Raw genomic sequence first — 11,195 nt, forward strand, 5'->3', positions numbered from 1 at the left:
GTGTGTGTGTGTGTGTGTGTGTGTGTGTGTGTGTGTGTGTGTGTGTGAAACTTGTTGAAATCAAAACAAGTCATGGACCTGTGATCTCATTTATATAGGGAATTCCCCATGAGGGAATTCCCTCTACCAATGCAGGCTGCCATCTTTACTGTGAGTTACACAGAGTATGGAGGGCTTTATTAACTTTCTGAAGGTTATGCAGTCTATGTGTATGGGAGGTGAGATGTGAACCCAGGTCTTGAAGGCTCTCTATCCAGTGAGCCACACTGCCTCTCACTAGGAATGTTGGGGTTTTTAAAATACCTCTCTCAGCTAATATCCATAGCCTCATTTAACTACTTCCAAGCTTTGGGACTTAGTTGCCCTTTGGACATACATCTAGCCCTCAGTCTTCTATCTTTCTTACAGATGTGGAAGTGATGAGCCCTCTTCTCTCCTGATGCTTTTGATGACTTAAGCACACTTCCTCGGGTGCCCCTTGGATCACAGCATCCAGGGCCCTCTGTTGGACTGCAGGGATATGTCTGTGGCAGTCAGGAAGCGGAGCTGGGAAGAACACGTTACTCAGCGGATGGGATTGCTCCTTCATCCGGATGCCCCAGCCCCAACATGCCACCATGGGCTGGTAGCTGACAGCTTGCACACGAGCATGGAAAAAGAAGGCGTTCTGAGCAGGGGCCACCACCAGAGGTGGGCATCCCTGCCAGACTGCTGCCAGGCCTCAGAGCTGTCCAGCTGCCCTGAGCAGACCCTGGGAAATGTTTCAAGAGAACTGGTTGGAAATGACACTTGTGATGGGGAGGAGGGCCTCCTTTCCCTGGAGGCCAGCACAGAAACTCTGGTCCATGTGTCTGATGAGGAGAGTGATACAGAGACCAAGTTGGGGGCTGGGAACCACTGGACAAGCAGAGAGAGGGAAGGAGCAGGTCAGTGCAGACTGAATGGGACAGGTGCCTTTGTAGAGATGCCACCAGGCTCTGAGGAGGGTCAGGAGTGTCCAGTCTCTTTAGGGGCCTTGGGGAGAGTCCGTGTGCCTGATCACAATTCTAAAGATTGGGACCCTACTGGAGACAAGCAGGAGCTTGGCAGCAACCTCAGGGCCATTCGGATCAGAGAGACGCCCAAATCGGATTTCTCAGAGACTCTGAGTGCAAATGAAATTCAGCCTGAGAGACAGCTATTCCATTCTGCTGTGATCGCTCAGCAGCGGAGGAAATGTGCTGACACCATCAAAGACCGGAATGAGAGGCGTGCTGGGGAGGCCCTGCAGGATGGGTGCTCTGCCTCTCACTGTGCTGGGCAGGCCCTGCAGGATGGGTGCTCTGCTTCTCACTGTGCTGAGCAGGCCCTGCAGGATGGATCCGCTTCCTCTCACTGTGCTGGAAGGGTGCAACCACGAGCGCTGTGTGGGGATCCTCCCTGTTGTCTCCACCCTTTGGACCAAAGTGGAGTGTCACACTCCCACAGTGTCCCTCAAAACAAACATCCCCCAGATGCTGGATCTGGAGAGGGCGGGCCCTTGGAACATGGAACACCTCCCATGACCACTGGGGAACTGTGTGGTGGGCAAGTCACTCTTCGAGAGAAAAAGGTAAGACCCATGCATGGACAAAGGTATTCTTTAGTCATAGGACTTGAAAACCTTCCCAGTGTGAGCCAGCTCATTACTCTGCTTGGATGTAAGAAATATCAGAGATGTCCTGGGGCTGCAAGTAGCTATCTCCTTGGTCGATGTACAGACTCCAGGGTTTCCTATTGGTTTGGGCTGTAGTACATATGTTGTGCATTAGGCATTTTTTCATCCTGGTTTCAAAATGAGATTCTGAGTTATGTTTAGTAAGGACTCTGTGAAATTACGGAGTTGGAAAGGACCACAGAACGTGTCCAAAAATAATAGCAATAACTAGCATTTCTATAGTACTACTATGTGCCAGGGAAATATGTTCTCAGTTCATCCAGTGAGGGACCACTGAGCTTTTGTTTGGGGACCTCCAAGCCTACAGGATCTTACCACCTCCCCTCCCAAGGCAGCTGATTCTACTTTAAGAGTTCAGAATATTAGGGCAGCTAGGTGGCACAGTGAATAGAGCACCAGTCCTGGAGTCAGGGGTCCCTGAGTTCAAATCCAGCCTCTGATACTTAACACAAAAACTAGCCATGTGACCTTGGGCAAGTCACTTAACCCCAATTGCCCTCCAAAAAAAAAAGAGTTCAGAATATTAGAGTGCTTTCCCTGAAATCAAGTCAAAATTGGCCTCTGTGACTTTCCCCATTGCTCCTGATTATTGGGGAACAAACTGAATGCATTTAATCCCTCAACCAGCAGTCAGAAGCAGCTCTCCTAGATCCCCTGCACCTTCTATTTTCTCTGTTCCTCCAGCTGATCCCCACAGAGCCTGTGACACTGAGGTCATTCCCCTCATGCTGGATACTCTCTAGCTCATCCATGCACTTCCAGAAATCTGGTGGCCAGAGCTGACTGCCATATTCCCAATGCCACATGGGGCCTCCAGTCAAGTAAATGATAAAAATGTGAAGGATCAGGTCCATTCTGCCTAGGTGAATGGCCATCCACCATCCTCCTCCTCATCTCTCTATCTTGCCTATGTGCAGAGAACCTGATTTACAAGGGCAGTATAATAAAATGGAAAAACCTTTGGATCCAAAGCCAGAAGACCTACCTGGGTCTGATTTCTAGGCTCAGCTACTATCGTCTTTGAGAAATTCCCCTTATTAGCTCGGATCTTATCTGCCAAAAATTAGAGCGTTCGACGGGAGGGCATCTATACTTGTAGCCTAGACAAAGGACTTGGTCAGAAGTCTGGCGGAATCTGGCCTCTACTGGACACTTTCACTCTTCCTGGAGATCTCTGAAATGTCCAGCAACCTCCTGTCTTCAGAAGCAAACAAGGCCCATTCTCCCGCTGTGTTGTTTCTTTTACTGCTCTGCTTTGGTCCTTTCTCCATTCGTCATTAGGTAGGTTGAGTCACCAGGAAGTGATACCAGGTGTTGCTTTGTGAAGGAACAGTCACTCTAACCCATTAGAAAATAAGCTTCTTGAAGGCAAACTCTCTCTTTTGATTTCTATTTGTGTTCTCAGTGCTTAGCGCAGTTCATGGCATGTAGCGAGTGCTTAATGAAAGTTTTAGGTAAAGCTATTGTTCCAATGCCATCTTGTGAGAAGAACCTTCTTTTTTGGTGCCCTTTGAACTCCGTGCCTTGGAGGTGGTCAGAACTCCACCAATTCTTCCTGAACACCCACTGTAAGTTTCCTCCTCCCCAGGCTCATTCCCCACAGTCAAGCCCATCTGCAGCTAGTTCCTGACTCTCCAGCAGGTTGGTGGTTTCACAGCAGGAATCTTAAGAACTCCCATTTCCAAAGTACTTTGGGCTCCTCACACTGAGTCTGTGAGATTGGTAGTACAAGCATCATTATCCAGGAGGAAACTGGACCCTAGAGAACTACAGGAACTTGCCCAAGGTCCCTTTTGGTCATCAGGGTCCAAGGTGAGACTTAAAGTTTTCCCAGCTCCTGGGTCAGTGATCTTGCTCTAACCAATGCTGCCTTCATAGGGTCTTCTTCCCATTTTCTCTTGCTCCCATTGTTATCATGGAAACATGGAAGTGTGGCCTTCTTGTGCATAGTAAGGTCTCCTTCCTGGTTTCTCTCTCCCCAAAGACCAGCTGAGTAGCTTAGGAAGAGAGATCTGGACTCAAATTGGGTACAGAACTGTGTTCAAAATCTGCCTAAGTGACACTGGGAAAGTCACCTAACCTTTCTCACCCTCAATTTCCTCCCCTGCAAAATGGGGACCTACCTCTCAGGGTGGTTGGGAGGACCCAATATATGCAAATCACTTTATAAAAATCAAAGTGTCGAGTAAAGTTAGGGATTGCAGTTACTGTTCTCATTCAGTAGAGAAATGTGGTTTTTCTAAGCAAGGTTAGATCAAAAAACCCACAAACTCAATGTGTCAGGCTCAAGGCTGTTCTGGCCCCAGTATTCACTGCATGCCATCTTACCCTGTCATGTTCTGCTTCAGAACAAAAACCCAGCGGGGATCCCCTTAACTACAGTGTTCTGAAGACTCTCAGTATTCCATCCTTTTGGGGGGCACAGAAATGCCAACCGCAGCCACTTCTCTGAGACCTGAAGCCCAAGACAGGAAACAGGCCCTGCCTGGTTCCCAAGAGAAGGTCTTGGGGTCTGAGAATGGGATGTTCCCCATCTGGAGATGGGTAGTCCTACCGAAAATAACATGAATGACTTCTTTCTTCAAGGACTAAAACAGCCTTCTCCCCCAGTCCTAATTTAGGTGTTGGATTGCTAAGGATTCTGTGGTTTGGGGGTGAATTCATTTGAGAACAGTCACCCAAAGGGAGGTGATAAACAGAGAGGGGTGGGAGGCTGTGATCCTTCAAGACCCATCTTTTTGTCCTCCATGCCATATTGCATTTTGATAAACTGAGGCACATCCACTGGAGGGGAACCAGGATGGATAGGAGACTAGAAAATACACCATAATTATTAATGGAAGGAAATTGAGGATGTTTCCTATAAGAGAGAAGAAAATGGGCAAGCAGTCATGATAATTGTCTCCAAGCACTTGCTTTGCTGAGACCTAGAGTGCAGTATTAACAATGATGAAGGAGAGGGAACAGAAATCTTCTGGGGAAGCCAGGAGGGGATGAGACCAAGGAGAGACCAGGATGAGACACAGACCAGGAGAAGGCCCACCTCTTTGTCTGAAACCAGAGTGAAGGGGGAGAAAGTGGGAGGTAATGTAAAAGGGTTTTGAGGTGAAGAGAATGGAGAAAGGAGTCATAAAGAATAACCTCAATTTTCCCAGTAAAGTAAGAGACCAGCTCCCTGGCTAGAAGACTTAGAGGGGGAGGATGAAGAGGAGGAAGAGGAGGAGGAGGAAGAGGAGGCTTTAAGGAGGAAAGAGAAGGCTTGAAATTGTTTCTGAGGAGAGTAAGAATAAATTAGCAAAGAACCCCAGATTCTCTCTCCCTTGCTAGCCACTTTAGTTCAAGGTGAACCTTGCTCATGTTTCTTGTTCCTTGCAAAATATGCAAATATTATGGAAACTGGACATCTTGGGAAAGGCTGCTACTTTCGTTTCAGTCTCCAGTGAGTCTGCCAAGCCAACCACCAATGCTGAAGCACCATCTATGCTAAGCACTGGAGATAAAAAGAAGGGGAGGGGATGCCCCAGAAGGAGTCTCTGATCTCAAAGAGCTCACATTTTAATGGGGGAAACAACATCCAGCCAACCACATACAAGCAAGATAGAGGCAGGATAAATTGGAGCTAATCTCAGAGGAAAGGTGCTAGCATTAAAGGGAATAAGGAAGGGGTTAGGGGTGGGGGATGAGCTTTTATTAAACCCCTACTAAGTGCCAGACATGGTGCCAAGTCCTTTACAAATATTGTCTCTTCTTATCTTCACAACCACCCTGGGAGGTAGGAGCCCATTTTAGAGTTGAGGAAACTAAGTCAGAAAGAGGTAAATTATCTTGCCCAGGGTCACCACATTTAGTAAGTGTTTGAGGCCATATTTGAAATCCACTCCAGGCCCAGTGTTCTAACCACTGTGCTACCTAGCTTCCTCTGGCTCATGAAAACCTTGCAGAAGGGAGGAAGTTAGCTGAGGCATGAAGGGAGCGAGGGGAGCTGGAGATGGGAGAAGATGAGTCAGAGCACTCCAAGCATGGGGACAGTCAGTGAAAATGCTCAGAGCTGTAGATGAAATGTCTTCTTGGGAAAAGCCAAGTGGTCAGTGTCATTGGATCACAGAATAACTGCTAGGAATGGGGCTGGTGGGGAGGCAATAAAGGGGAGACCAGAAAGGTAGGGAAAGGGTCGATTATGGGTGCCTTGGAATGTCAGAGGATTTTATTTGACTCTAGAGATTTTATGGAGCTATTGGAGGTCATTGAATGGGAGTGGGATTGGGGAGGAGGAGGAAAGAATGTGTGATTTGATCAGAACTGAGATTTGAGAAGATCAGTTTGCCAGTTGAATTAGGGATGGACTGAAGGCAGACAGGACCACGAACAGGCTATTGGAATGTCCTAGGTGTGAGGTGATAAGGATCTGCAGAAGTGCCAGAGGAGAGAAGGAGACATATTCAAGGGATGTTATAGAGAAAGAATTGGCATGAGTGGACAAATGATTAAATGGGAGGGTGGGTAAAAGACGGTGGAGAATTTAGGATAACGCCTAGATTACAAGTCTGAGTGACTAGGAGGGTAATCGTATCCTTGGCAGTCGAAAGAGAATTTGAAAGGGAGGAGGATTTGGAAAGATAACTAAGTTTTGGAGGTGTTGGATTTAAGATGTCCAGGGGTCATCCATTTTGAGATGTCCAACAAGCAGCTGGAGACATGCAAATGGAAGAGCAGAGAGAGATTAGGGCAAAGAGTCATCTGCATAGAGATAGTCATTGAAGCCATAGGATCTCTCGAGATTACAAACAAAATAGTAGAGATGGAGGAGGGAGAAATGGCCAGGACAGAGTCTTGGGAGATGCATAGATTTAGGGGGCATAACCTAGCTGAAGATTCTCCTGGAGAGAGCGAGAAGCAGCAGTCTGCTAGGGAGAGAACCAGGAGGGAGCAAATATCTAGCAAATCTCAAAAGAAGTGAGTGCCCAGGAGAAGAGAATGATCAACAGTGTCAAAGGCTGCAGATAGGTCCAGAAGGGTGAAGACTGAGAAAAGTCCATTATGATCCATGCTGGTAACTTTGGTGAGAACAATTTCAGTTGAATGGAGATGTGGGAGATCAAACTGCAGAGTTAAGAAGAAAGTGAATGGAAGGTAAATGGAGGAGCCTATTGTCAAGACCCTGCTTGAAGGGGTTAGCCCCCAAAGGAAGTAGAGCTATGGGGTGAGAGCTAGAAGAGATGGAGGGATCAGGTAAGGACTGTTGGAGGATGAGGGAGACCTGAGTGTGTTTGTGGGCAGTAGGGAAGGAGTCAGCAGACAGGGATAGCTGGAGGATAAATGAGAGTGTAGGGTCGATAGGGGCAATCTGTCGGAGAACGTGGGATAGAATAGGGCTGTTTGTACAGGTAGAGGGGGTCACCTTGGCAAAGAGAAGGGCCAACTCTTGGTGTGAGAAAGAAGTGAAGCAAACAGATGGCATCCAGGTGATGTAATATAAGGAGAAAAGGAGAAGATGGAGCTCTAGAGACAGCAAATGGCCTCCATTTTTTCCAGTGAAATATGAAGTAAGATCCTCAGCTAAGAAGGTGGAGGAAGGAAAAACCATGGGAGGTTTGAGGAGGGAGAAAAGGCTGCTGTGGAGAGTAAGATAGTAAGTCAATTATGGAGGTATAGGAGGGATTGCTTTGCAGTAGTGAGGGCCCATTTGAGGTTATTTAACAAAATTTTGTCACTGGCAGATGGAGCAGGGAGTGTGAATAGTGACAGTCTGTAACAGGGAAGTCGTGATGGAATGAGATCAGGTATATTAGCATTGTCAATAGGGGTTCAGCCTTGGGGCAGAATAGCCCCAGGGTATCAGACAACTGTGTTTGTCATTGAAAAGCAGGGAAAGGGGGAGAACTTGGAAGGTGTCTGGGTGGGAGTGAGGTTACTGCTGGGCCTTGTAGGTGGTCAGAGAAGGTACCTGGTACACAATGGAGGGGCTACCCAGGATGCTCCCCTCCTGCCCAGGCAGTCACGGACAAGGTGCCAAGGTAAGTGCAGGCCTTGAGCTGATACAGAGAAGCTCTGCAGCTCAGGGATCCCTGCCCTTTGTTCAGTCCGAGCTGGGCTTCTTCCATCCCAAACCAGTTTTGCCATCAGGATTTTCCATAACATCTTTCATGTCATACGTAAAATTCTCTAAGTCCCACAAGCTGTCTCCTAACCCTGAAACCATCTGGGGACATCTCCTTTTTGGAAAACTCCTCCAACATGTATGACACATTCTTTCTATTGTGAAAAAAAAGAAAAGAATGGAGACAAAGGTGGAGGATGGAAATCCTATTATCTATGGTCTTTCATACGAGGTACATGACTGTAGATTCACTGCATTGATGCCTTGAGCAGAACCAAAAGAAAAAGAAAAAAGAAAAACTCAAGCAAAACTGGGTGGAAATCATCATGTGCACGTGTGTGTGCATGCATGTGTGTGCACATATGTGCATGTGTTACACTGTGTGTATGTGCATACATGTGTGAGTGTGTTGTGTGCACTGTGTGTTGCATGCATGTGTACATGTGCGCTGCATGTGTGTACGTGTCACACACATGAGAGCAGGAGTAATCTTGGGCAGGCACTTCAAATGGACAGTGAACCACATCGAAGAATGAGAAGGAATTCATGGAAGGAAGGAAAAATGAATAAAAGCCAACCATTCAGTGCTTACAATGTGCCAGACATTATGCCAAGCACTGGAGCTACAGATGCACAATGAATACAAACAAAAAGGGAGGCCGTCCCTGCCTTCAAGGAGCCTCCATTCTAAGCTGGGGATGAGGGTGGAGGAAGACAGTGGGTCTGGAATGGGGGCATGGTTTTGAGGTCCAGAAAGTCAGGAACAAGGCCTGGAGGGGAAGGAAGGGAGGCTGGCCTGGGCCCTTCCACAAGATGGGGGCTCCAGCAAAAGTAGAAGGGGGGATAAGCCTTACAGCAGGATATTCCATGAGAAGCAGTGCATGTAAGGAAAGCCATAGGGATAGCAGGATACTCCTGGGGGATAAGGCCCCAGGCACAGAGGGATGGATGCTAACCTAGGCCAACAGAGGGAATTCCCTGTGCCAATGAAATTCCAGGTCCATTCACTATCCAGACATGGGGCAGAGAGCCTCCCCCTTCACCAGAGACCTAGCACCTTCCCATCCTTTAAACCAGTGGTTATGGTGAGGGTAAAGCATCCAGCACCAGACCAAAGTTGACCAAGCTGGACCCCAACTGCCCCAGTGTTCTCAGACATTCCTTGGGAGAATTAAAAATAATTTCACTGATGAGGGAGGGGGAGGAAAAGTTGGTTCTGGCCAAATGAAGAACTGCCTTATTCCTGAGTCTGCCTCTTGGAGCAGAGAGGTCTTTATCGGCTGTGCAACCTTTCAAGACTGTTCCAGGAGGGGGATTGAAGGAGGGGTTCAATGACAAGGTTCCCACTGTCCCCCATTCTCTGGCCAGTTTCTGCTAGCCCTCTGCCTCAGTTAGCCCTGATGGCACAGCCCCAGGAGAAGGTTGGCTCCATGGGTCTCCAGTGACCATGCTCAGAGGAAGTCTTTGTTTGAAATAATCCCTATAGTGTTTGCCTACACGGGGCCAAGAAACAACCTCACGGGAACTGGAGATCCGCCCCATTCAATGTCAGAGAAGACAGATGTGCTTCCCCCTCCTTTAGCTGTGATCAGCGGGTTGTTATATGAAATGTTTGGTTGCATTCCTGCTGGAGAAAAAGTCATTTTACACATTGAGGAAGACACACTGGTGAGCACAGGGTCCAATCCCAGAAAGTTCATGGAGGGCCATGCCAAACATAAGCCAGAATACTACATCAATCACCATAGGAAGAAACCTGAGAAAACCAAAACAAGCCATCCCCTTCCCCACCAAATAAAAACCCACCCTGCTGGCTACATCTCAGAGCTTACTGAGTCATATCGACCTGGCAGAAATGGCTAAATACATCATGCCTGATGACTTCACTTTGCAGCGGGGAAAGAGGAGGCCCAAAGAGGGGAAGGGACTTGAGCAGGATCCCTCATGACATCAGGGATGGAGCAAGGCTCCAACCAGGGCCTCTGGCTTCAAGCTCATTACTTTCTACCATGTTTGCACTTAGCACAGTACCTGACACATAGTAAGCATTTACATTTCTGCCCTTCCCTTCTCCCTTCTAGTGAAAAGACAAGCAGCCCAAAGCCCAACAAGCAGATTTTCTCCTTCTTGATGCTTTTCTTATGGTATTGGAAAGGGCCCAGGAAAAGCTTTCTTTCATTTAAGTTAATTTTCCTTGTCCTTACTTTCCTGTCAGGGCAGTTTGGGGCCTTAGGGTTATCGACTATTTGGATGCATTTAGAACATTCTATGGGTTGTAATATCATGTATATATTGGCTTAGATTTTTACAGAAAGTAAAAATTAAACAGAATCATAGGCATTGGTGATGAAAGCTGGGCAGGTACTTAGAGACCTTTGAGGGGGACCAGGAGACCAGCCTATTCAAGAAGTGTGACACCTGTGGGGAAAAGCTGCAAAGAGGAAGATTTCATTTCTGTGTCAGGGTAATGTCCTAATTAGCACACATGCATTAGAGGCACTGGGGTCCCCATCAGTGGAGCTCCTCAAGCACAGGCCAGATGGCCATTTGTTTGAGGATGGTGTGAGGGTGATTCTCCTGCAGTGATGAGGGGTAGTAGGGCCCCTCCCACTTTGACATCCTGCTTTTCTCTGTGCCCTGAGTTGTAAGATAATTTAGAGATCATCAGTGATAATTGAAATTACTTTGGAACTTTCAAGCTTACAAAGTTATCAATTATAACATTTAAGTCTCACAAGAAATGAATGAGCTAAGCCTTACAGGCATTGTTGTCTCATTATACAAATGAGGAAAATGGGTTTGTAGAGTTATGGCTTGCTCAGTCATGTGGTAACACAGCAAGTGTCAGTTCAAAGTTTTGAATCCAGATACTCTCGACTCCAAGTATATTTGATCAACTCAGCCACCCCAAGGACTTTTACAGTAGCTCTGTAGTATAGTAGTTCATCCCTGCAGACTTTGACATAAGTTGCAGCATCCTCTTCTTCAATGTGGGGCGAGATGACATTTCCCTGCTCATGCCTCCTCCCATTTCTTCCGCTTCTGTCACTGTCCTTCAGGGCATGTGTCTTTGCTAAAACGGGAATAATAATGGAGTTTGTCCCCCAGGAAGGGAATGGCTTGTTGTAAGTACATAACTGTTTTCCAAATTCCAAGAAATGATGGGAACAGGCAGCATGGCAAGGAGGGGATGGAGGAATAGATGGATACATGGTAGATAGGTAGATAGGTAGATAGATAGATACATAGTTATACAGACACATAGATACATAGATAGGTAGCTACATAGATACATAGCTTTACAGATACATAGACACATAGAGACATAGAAACATAGAGATACATAGATAGACAGGAGAGAGAGAGAGAGAGAGAGAGAGAGAGAGAGAGAGAGAGAGAGAG

The 11,195-nt window shown here is 47.1% G+C and overlaps 2 protein-coding genes across 2 annotated transcripts in view; one reads left to right on the forward strand and one right to left on the reverse strand.

Moving 5' to 3' along the window:
- Nucleotides 1–11,195, reverse strand: part of LOC138174635 (class I histocompatibility antigen, Gogo-OKO alpha chain-like) — a 529,286-nt gene that overhangs the window by 89,391 nt on the left and 428,700 nt on the right. The window lies entirely within an intron of this gene.
- The window catches only part of DLC1 (DLC1 Rho GTPase activating protein), a 212,505-nt gene that overhangs the window by 18,635 nt on the left and 182,675 nt on the right, over nt 1–11,195 (forward strand). Inside the window, exon 2 of the mRNA XM_069104844.1 lies at nt 409–1,591. Within this exon, the coding sequence (XP_068960945.1) occupies nt 521–1,591 (1,071 nt within the window). The 5' untranslated portion in view covers nt 409–520. The remainder of the gene's footprint in view (nt 1–408; nt 1,592–11,195) is intronic.

Source organism: Petaurus breviceps, unplaced genomic scaffold, assembly GCF_028583685.1.
Source record: "Petaurus breviceps papuanus isolate PSGF00001 unplaced genomic scaffold, PetGlider_PUasm1.0 689, whole genome shotgun sequence".
Taxonomy (NCBI): Eukaryota; Metazoa; Chordata; class Mammalia; order Diprotodontia; family Petauridae; genus Petaurus; species Petaurus breviceps.